This window comes from Cydia pomonella, chromosome 7 (genome assembly GCF_033807575.1).
Source record: "Cydia pomonella isolate Wapato2018A chromosome 7, ilCydPomo1, whole genome shotgun sequence".
NCBI classification, from domain to species: Eukaryota; Metazoa; Arthropoda; class Insecta; order Lepidoptera; family Tortricidae; genus Cydia; species Cydia pomonella.
In genome coordinates, this window is record NC_084709.1 from 24,688,030 (window position 1) to 24,703,286 (window position 15,257).

At 41.9% G+C, this 15,257-nt stretch overlaps 1 protein-coding gene across 1 annotated transcript in view; it reads left to right on the top strand.

The window, feature by feature from the left end:
* Positions 1 to 6,822, top strand: part of LOC133520210 (neuropeptide FF receptor 1-like) — a 150,887-nt gene extending 144,065 nt beyond the window's left edge. Inside the window, exon 9 of the mRNA XM_061854584.1 lies at positions 5,966 to 6,822. Coding sequence (XP_061710568.1) covers positions 5,966 to 6,124 — 159 coding nt within the window. The 3' untranslated portion in view covers positions 6,125 to 6,822. The remainder of the gene's footprint in view (positions 1 to 5,965) is intronic.
* Positions 6,823 to 15,257: the final 8,435 nt, after the last annotated feature.

Genomic DNA, 15,257 nt, shown 5'->3' on the forward strand with positions numbered 1-15,257 from the left:
TCGAAAATTCCTCATATGTTAACCTTTGGTTCCCGACGACACGCGACAAGTGTGTTTTTACAGCCTTGATACCGGCTTCCGCGAGACCTGAAAAGTGAGGGCTGCCTGGCGGATTAAATTCGAATTTAATCTCGCTATGCGTAGCAGCATCTCCTACTAGACGTTGCAAAATGTTGCTCGCACCGACGAAATTCTTCCCCTGGTCGGACACCAATCTATTACACCGACCACGACGTGCGACGAAGCGTCGAAGCGCGGCGAGAAACGCGTCTGAGGACAGTTCAGTGACGAGCTCCGTGTGTATGGCCTTTGTCGAGGTGCAGACGAAGACGCAAATATAACCCTTGTAAGTTTTGTTTCCCCGTCCGCGACCCAGGGCTATGTCGAAAGGTCCTCCGAAGTCGACAGCAGCACTCAAGAACGCCTTGAGCTGAGCCACCCTATAAGATGGCAAATCACCCATGAAGGGCGCTGGAGCACCGAGTGGTCGGACACGGAAGCATTTCATGCATTTCGACGTGACTGCGTAGATAGCTCGCTTCGGGGACAGTATCCAGAAATGCTGCGATAGCAAATTCTGAAGCGTTTGGACGCCTGGATGCATGAAACGCTTATGATACTCGTCAATCAAAAGGGAGGTTAGCCGACTGTCGCGAGGTAGTAAAAGGGGATGTTTAACATCAAACTCGAGAGAGGTTCGCGACAGGCGTCCGCCCACCCTCAAGAGACCCGCGTCATCGAGGAATGGGGACAGTTTTTTGAATGACTTCGGGAGGGAGTTCGAAAGATTGTTCTTCACCTTCTCGATCTCCGAAGCAAAATGGCATTGTTGCACAAAACCCACGAGAAACATTAGAGCCTGTTTGATTTCCAGGGGTGTTAAAGGGCCTTCCAACAGGTTGTTAGACGTCTTTTTATTTCTCACGTTGTGCACGAAACGACGACAATATGCGAGGACACGTTGGAGTGTCCTCAGCGCCGAGAATTTGTTTATTAAGTTGTCAGTCCACGTCTCCTGCACTGAGACGGAGAGGACAATCACCTTGCGCTCTTCGTGTAGGACATCCACGTCGACTGACAACGTTGGTTTAGGCCAATCAGACTTGTCCAGCACGAGCCAAGATGGACCCTTCCACCAGTTACTATGGTGGACCAGGTCGTCCGGCAAAAACCCTCGCGACCCACAGTCGGCTGGATTGTCGCCAGTCCTAACGTGTCGCCAACAGTCAGGAGGGATAATCTCCTGGATGTGACTTACCCGGTTAGCCACGAAGGTTTTCCACTTGGAGGGGCAAGACTTTATCCAAGTCAACGCAACGCTGGAATCAGACCATGCATAAACCTTATCGATTTTGTGGAGAGGCTCTAGAGCCTCTGCGACCGACGCTACTAAATCTGCAAGCAGAACTGCGGCCAGTAATTCCAAACGTGGTATCGACAACTTACGAAGAGGGGCCACCTTAGATTTACCACAAACCAGCTGGACATACCGCGTTCCGTTCTTACCCGACGTTCGAACGTAGATCACCGCGCAAAATCCTCGCTCCGAGGCATCGCAGAACCCGTGGACTTCGAGCGAAACAAAATCCTTGACCATTCGGCGCGGGACTGACACGGATCTCAACGAGGGCAGCTGCGCTTTGAACTCTTGCCATTCGGAGGCAAGGTTCTCTGGCGCGTCGTCATCCCACGAGACACCTGAGACCCAGAGCAACTGCATAAGATATTTCGCGAAGAATGTCACTGGTGATAAAAGGCCTAGAGGGTCAAAGATCCGAGCAATCTCCGAGAGAATGGTACGTTTAGTGCACCGACGATCTTCGACAGCCACCTGAAAGGTAAAGTCGTCCCCTTGAGGTAACCACGAGAGGCCAAGAATTTTTAGGGAAATGTCCCCAATGGAGTTAAACTCCCGAAAGTTCTCAGAATACAGGTCTGAGGTGGGGACACCATCGAAGAACTCCTGTTGGTTCGACGTCCACTTCCGTAAATGGAAACCACCAGAAGCTAATATTGTCGACAACTCTGACCGAAGCCTCCGAGCTTCTTCAACAGAATCAGCTCCAGACACCACATCATCGACATAGATGTCGCGGTCTAGAACTGTTGAACCGGAAGGGTATTCTGCTACCGATTCCTTGGCCAATTGAGCGATTGTTCGGAGAGCTTGGTAAGGAGCGGACGAAACGCCGTATGTAACGGTCAGCAGTCGATAGTCCCGGACAGGCTCATTGACAGACGGACGCCAAAGGATACGCTGATATTCAGCATCTTCCGGGGACACTAAAATCTGCCTATACATTTGCTTGACGTCGGCCGTGAAGACAACACTATGCCAACGAAAACGAAGGAGCAAGTGGAAGATGTTGTTTTGCAGCTTCTGCCCTGGCAGTAGCGCGTCATTTAGCGAGATGCCTCGGCTGTCCTTGGCACTGGCGTCAAATACGACCCGAAGAGGAGTGCTGGTCGACGAGGGCCTCAACACTCCATGATGGGGAATGTAGAAGAACTTCCCCACATCCACCTTCGGGGGGTCACATTCCTCAAGGTGGCGACAGCTTTCGTAGTCCTTCATAAAGGCTACATAATTTTTGTAAAAATCGGAGTTACTCAATAACTTCCGCTCTAACGACGAAAATCTCTTAAGAGCGATGGCCCGAGAGCCCGAGAAAGTGGGTTTGTTGGAAGTGTCAGTAAAAGGTAGAGGAACGACAAATCTACCTTCTTCTGTGCGACGAAAGTTAGCGAGAAAATATTCCTCGCACAACTGATCCTCCTTCGACAAAATGACAGTGTTCGGGGAGCTGACATCTTCCAACTCCCAGAACTTCTTAATAGAGTCGTCAATTGACAACTTGCCCACGACCAGTTGACAGCTGTTGCCACGGAACCGAGACCGACAAATCTCCGTAGCACCGTCACCCGCGTCACCCATCAAAATCCACCCGAAAATGGTGTTTAGGGCAGTCGCCTGGCCAGGGGCCCCACGGATTAAACCGGGGCGCAACGAGGAAGCGAAAATGTTGACATTCAGGAGCAAGTCAACAGGCCCTGGAATGTGCCAATAGGGGTCGGCTAATTCCAAGCCCCTAATATGTTGCCATGAGGAGACATCAATCTGTTCCGTTGGCATTTCTGGACAGATTTTTGGCAACAAATAAGCCTCCAATGAAATAGAGATATCAGAACTTCCATGGCTTGGCGAAACGGTACATGACAATGTGCCACCGGGCCTAGCCTCCACTTCACCGATACCAGTCACAGAATGCTTCCCATATTCTGCCCGAAGACCAAGCTTTTGTGCACATGCTTCGCTTAAAAAGTTGCAACCACTGGCACAGTCAAGCAAAGCCCTTACCGCTACTAAGTCACCTTGGGCATTTCTCACCAAAACCTTGGCAGTTGAGAATAAAGAAGAAGCCGCAACATTACTTGCTACCATTGCCAGCGGACTTGATGTGTCTGATGGAGGTGGCGAGTTATTTACACCTACTGCCGGGGAAACAGGCACATTTGCCTTATTAAAATGTAACAGTGTATGATGGGAGAACCGACACTGCTCACACCGCTGTTTTGACTTGCAGGTCTTGACAGAATGAGACCCCGACAAACACAGAATACACAACTTGTTCTCTTTAACACACTTGAATCGAGCAGCGGGGTCATATTTAAGAAAAGTTGGACATGATGTAAGGCTATGAGCCTGCCCACAGATCACACATATTGGAGCGGAGACTACTAAGGCCATTTTTGGCTTACTCGAAGACTTACTACTACTAGGCTGAGGAGTACTAGCAACAAATCCCATTGACCCAGCAGCATCTAGCGCTCGGTGTCGTCTTTCAATAAAATCCTGCAACTTACTATATTCTGGGATATCATCAGAGTCATGCTCCAGCTCAAACTGCTCCTTCGTGTTCCTATCCAACTTCGACCACAGTAATTGTAAAAGTAAGAAATTTTTGTCCGGCAAATCAAAACCTTTCAAAATCGATAGATTTTCAGTAAAAACCCTATGAACCCGTTGTAAGTCACTAGCCCGAGACGCTTTCACTGGCTCACAATGTATAAGTTTGTCATAGTATGTAGTTGCAATTAATCTAATTTTATTATATTGCTTGTACAGCGCTTCATATGCAACCTTATAATTATCATCGGTCACAGGATAATTCTTTATAAGGTCGTACGCCTCATTCTGCACACTCGATAGCAAATAGTGTAACTTTTCTACAGGGGCAATGTCTGTTCGCTTATCTACTAACGAGTTAAACAATTGTATAAAGGTTACCCAATTTTCAATTTTACCATCGAAAGCTTTAATTTGTAATTTTGGCAACTTTGGCAAGACTGGCTGTGGTGCCCCCGAACCTGCCGAAGCCCCAGCGAAAGATTGCTTTCCATTCTGCAACCGCGATCTCACTGCCCTAACTTTCGAGTCGAACATCGCGGTATGGGAGCAAATCTCGCGGTGCTCGCTTCGCGGAGCATTGCTTAGAAGCCTTATTTGTGCTTCATGAAAGTTCTTTGCAATTGTACACAATTCATTCTCGTCACATAAAGCTAATTCCGAATCCGATAGCATCTGTAAATACTCTATTCTCATCACTTGATAGTCACGAGCAATCATTACCGTGTCTACACCATCCTCTTTCTCGACAGATTTATCACCGTGGGACATGTTAATAAACACAAAACACTGCGATTATTACACAAAAAAAAAACTTCAAAACAAACTGCAATTCACTTAGCTTCATAGACATACAATATAACCTTAGCTTACACTCCAAGGACTGACACTGACAGCTGACAGTTGATACTTGACAACTATCAAAAACGTTGCCAGCAATATTAACAAGTGACCGAATGATTTTATTAAAGCACCACTACACGACCAACTTTCTTGCTTACCCTCGAACTTTTTAATAAGTCTACCCTAAATTTTTAATGCAAAAGATGACAAAACAAATTTGAGTAAGCAACTATAAAACGAGAAACGACAAACCATAGGTACTTTATCAAACTATGCGGATCGAAGGCCAAAATGTTCACTAGCGAAAGAGTGGACTGTATGTCGAAAAAAAAGGGGCGATAGGGAATGAAATTTAGGGGTCGGTTGAGCAAGAAAGTTGTGTTGCGATAAAATTAAATTACTGAGTTGGGCTTGAGTGTAAAAGAACAGTGTAGGGCGAAGTTACCTTCCAGTCCGGGAGTTGTGGAGTGAAATCGTCGGTCGCCGCTGAAGACCGCTGGTGGCGATTCCGGCTGTCCTTTGTCGCAAGCTAGAAGTAAGCTTAGAACCGTTACCTTGAGTCATCCAACTTAGACCTCGGATTTTCCACTTCACGGATGTGCACGGCGTCCTTCGGCTACACAACACTGATACTAAATATGTGCTAATAATGTTACTGGTAGTAGTGCTTTGGGTCAACGCGAAAATAATAACGAGAATAGCGGAACGATGTGATCTAGTGGTAGGTTCGTGACACACTGGCTCTGTCAACTGTATGACAGGGCAACAGTTTATTTTTTGAATATTTGAATGTCAACTGTGACATGGTGTTGCCACAGTGAATACAGAAAGTATATTATTAAGGCGTAACTGAACACACATGTTTTTCCTATTTATATAAAGTAAGATAAACTGACAATCACAATATAAATTACTAAGAATTTACCACGCGTAGTTTTAAGTGAAATTGTATATTGTGAGATAAATAAATCATATCATATCATATCATTAACCATTTTTTGAACCAGTTTGATACTGAGATATTCGCTAGCGTGTGCGTGAGATGAGAAATGAAAAACGATTAACTCAGCGTGCTAGTCTGCTAGTAGCTTTACGAAGCTTGCGACGTGCACTTGTGAAAAAAAACGAAATAAGTGTTGTTTTTAATTATTAGCATCTGTCAAAGAAGTGTGTATTTTTCACCAATGGATGTGTCAATAACCTCATATGTTGCAGATGAACGCACTCCGGCACAACGGGCACTTCGCGCACGCGCACGGGCTGGACGCACGCACGCAACTCTCGCACGTGACGCGCTCCTCGCGCCGCGCCGCGCCGCACGCGCTCTCCGCCGAGATGCTGCAGCGCCACGCGAAACTCGACCTTAAGCGCTGACAACTAATGTACAACTAAGGCTCGGTTCGCACGTGGCACGCCGCGCATGCTGTTCGCCGAGATGCTGCAACGGCATCACGCATGGCTGGGGGCCTAGCCAAAATGACAATCGTGCATCAACAAACGCCGATCAAAAAGAGAAAAATCTATATGACAGATGCATTTCACTTTCTATTAGCGTTTCCTATCAATGATATTCACCTAACTTAAGCTGCATCCATACAAACGTAATACAGCACGGTTCCCTTCGCAGACGGCATCGGCAGTACATCCCTTGCGTTGCCTAGGGACGTTCGTTCCTAACGAATGCGTACGCGGAGACGGACACGTGCTGCGTGCTGCGTAGTGCGTATTTATCCCGTATGACCTGGGCCCTTGCACAAAACACAGTATCGACTCAATTCGAACAATGCTTATAAAATGTCACAGCGATACGAAACCGACCTGTCAGTGTCAAGTGACATTTCTTTAACCAAAAACGTCACTTTTGACACTGAAGGTTCCCGGAAGGTATTTGCAGAACTGATTAACGTGAAACCTAGTGACCGGGAGCTTTCATCCCTTACGCAGTGTCTTACGTGAGCGAATACCTTGCGACGCGACGCGGCGTGGCGCGGCGGCCCAACGGCACAACGAGATCGCCCACGTAGGACACTTCCATAGGTATCAAAGGATTGAATTCACCCGCGCCGCGCCGCATCGCGTTCGCGAGTAATTCGCTCACGTAAGCCGACACCTTAGGGACTCTCAAACGTTTCATACAAGGAAAGTTAAACGAATTACAAATAAAGTAGGTTTATTACGATTGGCCCAAAAGCCTTGATTTATGCATCGTTGTATCAAAGTGTACAAATGTAGAAAGCCGACACATTGGACACAACGTCAGTTTGTCATGTTAGCCCGAAGATTTACGATGATACTTACGCTTAAAAATAATTAAAGTGTGCAAAAGGCATCCGTCACGTCTGTACTAAAGGCAGACTACAAAGGAAAAAAGCGGCCAAGTGCGAGTCGGACTCGCGTATGAAGGGATCCGTACCATTTGAGACTTATTAAAAAAAATCTACTTGCTAGATCTTGTTCAACATTTTACCACTGGACACACCTTTTACCAATTTGGAAGTGTCTCTCGCGCAAACTATTCAGTTTAGAAAAAAATGATATTAGGACCCTAAATATCATTTTTGAAGACCTATCCATACCCCACACGTATGGGTTTGATGAACATTTTTTTTTTTTAATTTTATGACGTATTAAAAAAAAACTACTCACTAGATCTCGTTCAAACCAATTTTCGGTGGAAGTTTGCATGATAATGTATATCATATATTTTTTTTAGATTTTTCATTCTGTTATTTTAGAAGTTACAGGGGGGGGGGGGGAAACACATTTTTTCACTTTGGAAGTGTCTCTCGCGCAAACTATTCAGTTTAGAAAAAAATGATATTAGAAACCTAAATATCATTTTTGAAGACCTATCCATAGATACCCCACACGTATGGGTTTGATGAAAAAAATTTTTTTTTTAAATTTTATGACGTATTAAAAAAAAATTACTTACTAGATCTCGTTCAAACCAATTTTCGGTGGAAGTTTGCATGACAATGTATATGATATATTTTTTTTTAGTTTTTTCATTCTGTTATTTTAGAAGTTACGGGGGGGGACATACATTTTACCACTTTGGAAGTGTCTCTCGCGCAAACTATTCATTTTAGAAAAAAATTATATTAGAAACCTCAATATCATTTTTGAAGACCTATCCATAGATATCCCACACGTATGGGTTTGATGAAAAAAGATTTTTTGAGTTTCAGTTCTAAGTATGGGGAACCCCCAAAATTTATTGTTTTTTTCCTATTTTTGTGTGAACATCTTAATGCGGTTCATAGAATACATCCACTTACTAAGTTTGAACAGTATAGCTCTTATAGTTTCGGAAAAAAGTGGCTGTGACAGAATCGGACAGACGGACATGACGAATCTATAAGGGTTCCGTTTTTTGCCATTTGGCTACGGAACCCTAAAAAACGTGACCGGTTTTGAGTTTGATAACTTTGATAGTAGCCGGCCACTTTAATGTACCAAAACGCAAGATTTCTTCGTTTAATTAGTATTACCAAGCTAGCAGATCCTAAAACTACTTGGTTTTATTAATGTTAGCAAGAAATAAAGTAGGTAGAACGGTGAGCTGATGAACACTTGGCGTTTCTTTTCATCAGACAGTTATCCACCTATTTTGTGAAACGTTGGTCGAGTCTTTCACTGAGTCTAAAATCCTAGGTCACAGAGGTAGGATTAGGATTCCCCAAAGACGGAATTTATATCCAACACTAATGGGAATAAGAAGGCTTCCAACCCCCATCTGGTCCAGAGGTAGCAAGATTAGAAGTGTGAATATAATAGGTACCACACTTAGAAATTCAGATTACATTGGGCTGCTAAAAGTAATGAAATGAAGTATCAGTCGTGTCCAGTAAAGACTGAGTTGAATCTCGTATTTCACAGGCCCTCGTCATCTACAATTCAGGGTCTAATGGCTAGGTATGTTTCGCAATAAAGAAGTTTGGGTTATTCGGCGCACTACCACTAAAACTAGTCTTGTTTAATATTTAATAGTAGAAATCACATGGCCAAATTATAGAGTAATAAAGAGGTTTTATTTATATAACTATTTATTTATAGTATTTTTCACATAGTTTGGGGGGACGGCGACAGCTGTCATCTCCATATAATTTATAATTAAAACGAAAAAATGTATTTTAGGGTATATTCGGGTTCTTAAGGTTTTTCAAGATATAGATAATATATGTGTATGTAAAAGTAGGGTTTTGTACAGTAAATATTGTAAGAAATGTAAATATTAGATTATATTTAAGTGAGCCAAAGTGTTCATCAAAAACTGTGTGTATTTTATTAGTTAATTTGTAGTAAAGAAAATGTAAATATAAAATGTATCAGTCCAAAGATATAAGTTATTTTGTTTGGCTTTTTACACCTACTGTGCTCCTGTTGCATCTCTTATATGCATATGCATATTGCTTAACTACCAAATTGTTTGTACAAAAATAACATTTTTTATTCCAAAATTTATTTTTGGGTTTCTTTTACTCCTCTATTCAGACACAAAAAATGGCCCATATTGCCTTTTATCGGACCATGTTTTATACAGAACTTTGCCAATTTATTTTCAAGAAAACGCTAAATAAAGTTAGTTCTAGTTCATGAGGTATTTTGTACGAAAGTTTTAGGTATCGCCCACGCGCAGAACCGCCAAAGTCAACCGCGACGGTTGAAATTGAAATTCCTTTTAATTTAAACGGCCGTAGCCTTTCCGCGCGTGTATGCTAAGTTGTACGGCAAAAGTACGAAGGCCTGAAGGCGCGAATTTATAAATAGAACAAAGTCTTTGTTGAATTTTGGAATCAAAGGTAATAACTTCCATGCTACAGTTAGTTGGTGGCACAAACTACTTCAACTGCTCGGCAGCTCGGCCGAATTTTAACTTCCCATACAAACGGAGTTTCGTTCTCATTTTAAACAACGTGTTGGATTGTAATGAAACTTTGCACATACAATGACATTAGTTTATATTACTCTAGCATATAAAATAAACGAAATGGAGCAAAAAACAAGTTTTTTCTGAAAATTTTAAATTTGCTGTATTTTTTTAACAATGGTATCATTAACTAATTACAGCCCTAGTTATATACCTTATCTAGTTAGTCGTTTTAAAATGAGAACCGAGTTTGCTGGGGACCCATATTATAAGACAATTCAGTACCCCTAGTGTAAATAAATTCGATTTCGAAACGTGACGTACGCGTTTGCGTTTAGTCTCATTTTGTATTGGATTTAGAAAGAGCGCGCCAAGCGGGCCGTTTTGGAAACTCAAAATCCTATAGAAAATGAGACTTAACGCAAACGCGTTCGTCACGTTATGATGTCGATTAAATTTACACTAGGGGTACTGATTACCACACATAAAGGGTATTACACACGGCGAAGATACTTTATATTTTCATATTACACTATCTTACGAGTAAGATAATGAGTGGATTTAGTAACTTAACATTGTGACCTTAACACATTCACTGCTAATTGGTTATGATTTTTGTGAGCGAAATATTTCGACTTTCGTATATGTACCTACTAACACTATCCGAATTATTGGACCAATAATTTGTAAGTTTGAACCCTTAGTACTAAAGCTAGTCATTGTATCATAATTATATTTGTGGCCCTAGTGAAAAAGGGTACAAGTCTGGCAGCGCAGGCTTTACACCTGGACGTAAGTTCCACGTAACACTTATGCCCTTATACACCTAAACTGCCAGAGACTTGTACCCTTTTTCACTAGGGCCACAGATTATTAAGTCGCTGTTAATCTGTCAACATATTTCTATATGTACTGTGAAGGAATTTGATTTCAGTGCCATATCGGACCTTATCACAGTCAGGCGTAGTGGTCTGCATCTCTGCACCAGATCTGGTATCGCAATGTCTAAAGCAAGTGAACACAGCATCGCAGATGGTTGCAGAAACAATTATAAAAATACTGACAACACATAAGTATACAGTGTTGAAAGATAAGTCGGGCCCTGGAGGGAAACTAGCTTAAATCCTTAAGCGAGCTCATTTTACTTAAACGACGTCTCTTTTACTTGTTGAAAGTGAACAGTAACCAAATATTTGTTAGAGAAATTTTATCCTGAATAATAATACTATTGATTAGTATAATAAAATAGAGAGTGTTTGTTTTTTTAATTTTAGTTGGTTCGAGTCCCGGGCGAGGAAAGCGAGATTAAGAAAATCTTTGACTGCAGTTTTGTTTCTTTTTAAAAATAAAGGAATGTCTCCTTTAAGTAAAATGAGCCAGCTTAACGATTTAAGCTAGTTTCCCTCCAGGGCCCGACTTATCTTTCCACACTGTATATAATATGTCCAATCGGCAACGTTTGGGCACATTCGGTATACCTAAGCAGGTATTTTGTTGCAGTGAACCTTCTGTACGTAGTATTTACTATTATTTATTCTGTCACAGTGACTGTAGTGTGAGGTCCCTAGTGAGGTACGAAATAATCCGGAAATTAAATTGTTTGACTGTACAGAAGATATTATTATTTATTCTGTGGTTCTAGTCATACATAAGCTACGCAATAGGGAATATATTATTTAGTAGTTATATTCACCACACCAGCTCGTAAAGGTTTTCTTTATACTTCAAAAAAAACCGGCCAAGTGCGAGTCGGACTCGCACAGGAAGGGTTCCGTACCATTATCTATAAAAACGGTCACCCATCCAAGTACTGACCCCGCCCGACGTTGCTTAACTTCGCCGATTGGATGAGAACCTCGAGATTGGAAAGAAATATTTATTTTATTCTGTTTTTAGTATTTGTTGTTATAGCAGCAACATAAATACATAACCTGTAGAAATTTAAACTGGCTAACTATCACGGTTCATGAGATACAGCCTGGTGATAGACGGACGGACAGCGGAGTCTCAGTAATAGGGTCCCGTTTGGCCCTTTGAGTACGGAACCCTAAAAACGGATGAGAAAGTTAGATTTTACCCAAAAGAATGGCAACGTATAAGTTGATGCAAATTTTGAGTTTATTCGTCATGGTATACCTAATTTACTTTTAAATGATGTTTTTGAATGATAAATATTTAATAGCGTTCATTTGTGAAGTTAACTTTGTATTTTCCTCGCGTTGGTGAGGAGTGATACATTTTGTGTTTTAGCAAAGCTTTAACCTTCGTGCCTTGAAACCCTCGTAACATTCAAGATTCTACTTTACGAACCAGTCGCTACCCTCGTGGTTCCATTTTGGAACGTTTCGCTTGCTTGGTTAGCACAATGGGTTAACAACTTTGCCCATTGTAAGACATATACCTTGTAATGATTGTTTACTCAATCTTGAGATAGATGTCGTACGGGTCTTAGAGATCGCTAGTTTTGCGCATTGATTCACGTCAGTTGGTGATTCTTACAAAAATGAGGGTGGCGAGAGAAAAGATCCGGTCCGGCGAGTGAATGTCACTGTGTCCGCGGATAAAATTATAATGAAATAATTCAGTTTTTAGTGCAATTTGGTTGTAAACTAATTGAATTTTGGTTCAGTAATTGCTAAAATAAGTGCACAATCGTTATCCAGACAGGGGGTAAGTGTTTTTGCCTGCAATTGTTATAGTATGTGAATGCAATTCGCTCGACCTAAATGTAACTTGTATTCACATACTGTCATTGTGTTGTTCACAGCCTTTGAGGAACGCCCCTTATGCACACGGTGATTAAACGTGTATCAAATATAATAATCAAGACCAGAAAATTAAATGAAAGGCTGACGAGACGTTCGTTCATAAGAACACTAAATTCGCCGCTGTCAACAACGGGCTGTTGGTTCGGCGGTTCAGACGTCTGGTCGAAATATTACGCGCTATTTTTGTCTTGGGTTCGATCCTCAGCACACGAGGACTTTTTGTGTTTTTGTTTTCTTTCATTTTGTTTTTATTTTATTTTTATCTGGTTTTGTTTGCTACCCGTTACAGAACTTTAAGTTTTAATTTAAGTTATCCTGTATTTACCATTTTGGATTTATGTTTTAATTGTTTTTTTTTTGATTGTATACAAATGCTGGCTAAACGACCTAATTGGAAATCCTAATTTTGATTTGGCCAGTTCTTTTAATTTCTGCTTTCGCTGTGCTAGATTACTTTCCGCACTACTTAAACTATTGTTTAATAGTTGTAAAATATATATACATATATAAATATAAATATTTGCATGTGGAAGCTCAAATCTTATTTATCTCTTTTTGTTAAGAACCTGACTCATTACATTGGCGCCCATAGTGTACGGTAAATTGAGAATTGAGCTTGTACTGTTTTAACCTGTTTATTCTAGTAAGTAGGTACCTATACCTTACGATATACAGCTGTGTATTTTGGACATTTGTATTTAGAGTTTTCAGTTAGTTTGTACACTAATAATGGAGGTTAATTATCTTTTAAAGGATGAGTTAATTTTTGAACTTGCGTGTAGAGGGATATGTGACATACAGACCGTAGAACCTATGCGGAAGATACTTAGGGAAATATTCAATCGAGAGTCAAGGGGCGAGTCCTCAATTGCGCTTAAGGTTCCCCAATTTTGCGTCGACAACCCTTTATCAGAAATAACGATTTGTGAGTCAAAATTCAAACTACTCTCGGCGGCGCTCAATGAAATCGCGGGTTGTTCTGATCGGTTAAATTTCCGCCGTGTTTTCACTCGCCTCTCTCATTTATTGGGTCGTGTGAAAATGATCATTCCGACGGAACAAGAGCATACGGAAAGGCACTTGGCCATTTTGAAGGAAATTCAAGACGCTTTTAATTCGTTGCAAACGTTGGAGAACGTGGATGAGGAGGGAGATGGCACGATCTCTGAAAAGGACAAGGAGATCCTGCAAAGGTCGTTAGGGTCAGAGGCTATAAAAATTATTGAAAAGTTGGAAAAGGAATGTGTACCGAGCGATGGTGGAGTAGCGCCTGGGTCTGGTTCAGGCTTGCCGGCTATGTTAGAGTCGGGTGAGAGGCAGAATGATATAAGGCCCGTTCAGCATCCGCTTTTCAATAACTGTGACGTGCGGCGTGCTCAACTGCAGCGGACATCAACTCTCGATATAGAGGCTACCAAGAGGAAACTGATACCGCTCAAAGATTGGGGTATTAAGTTTAATGGCAAGGGCACGTTAAGTATTAACGCGTTTCTGGAACGTATTGAGGAGTTAAAGGACGCACGCAACGCTACAGATAGTGATTTGTTTCGCTATGCAATTGATTTGTTTGAAGATGACGCCCTAATTTGGTTTCGCGCTAATAGGGATCAGGTCTCCAATTGGGATGAGCTGGTGGAACTCTTGTTAAGTTCTTTTCAAAGGCCATATTATGAGGAGGAGCTTTTGGATGAAATAAGACAGCGCACGCAGAGCAAGCAGGAAAATATTTTGATTTACATATCCCTGATGCAGAATATGTTTAATCGCTTGCCTACCAAATTGTCGGATCGTCAAAAATTGTCGATCTTGCTGAAAAATATTCAACCGGAATTTCAACGTGCTGTTTGCAGAGATCGTTTTGCCACAGTTTCCGAGCTATTAGAAGTATTAAGGATTGTTGAACATACTAGGGTGAATTGTGAAAACTTTCAAGAGCCCAGTCAGAGTCGAGGTTTGGTAGAACCCGATTTGGCGTTTCGTGGAAGGGAGATAAATGCAATTGCACGCAATGCTGTGCAGACTGGACGTACCACAGGAACTATGAAATGCTGGAACTGTCGGAATACTGGACATGGGTTTAGGGAATGCCCAGCCGAGAAGCAAAGGTTGTTCTGCTACAAATGTGGAAAATTCGGATCAACGGTAAAGAAATGCGCTTGTTCGGGAAACGCCAATTCGGAAGACAAACCTGCCGTTGGGCTTCCGAAATAGATCGTGATGGTAGTGAATGGCAGAATTGGCTGAAGCGTATCAATTCGTTTTTGTATCGGGACAAATTAACGTTATTGATACAAAGCCTCATGACAATCGGTACTATGGTTTCTTCAAGGTATTAGGGAAGTCATTTTCGGGACTTTTAGATTGTGGTGCGCAATCATCATTTGTAAAACCGGAATTTTATAACAGGAAATTGTCCACTCTTGGAGTGCAGGCGCAATCTGTTTCGCAGAAAAATTTCTCCACTGCAGATGGCACACCTCATGCCGTCGATTTTGTTGTTTATTTACCAGTTGAATTTTTAGGTAAGTACAGAGTGGTTAAATTTCATATTATGGATCAGCTGAGTCATGAAGTAATTTTGGGTATGAATTTCTTCAAGCAATTTGGGTTGGGTATTAGTGAAACTGGTGATCATCCGGACATATTAAGCCGGGAAGATTTTGAAGAGGTTTGTGAGGTTGAAGCGGTTCGACCAGTGATTTCTCGGGATGAGCTGTCGGCAGAACAGCGAACGTCCTTGGAATCAGTCATCCAAGAAATGCGGGAGCGACTCGGTACGGGTATTGGTAGAACACATTTGATTAGACATCATATTGAGACGGAAAGTAACTTGCCTGTATGCCAACGCCAGTATCCTTTTGCTCCT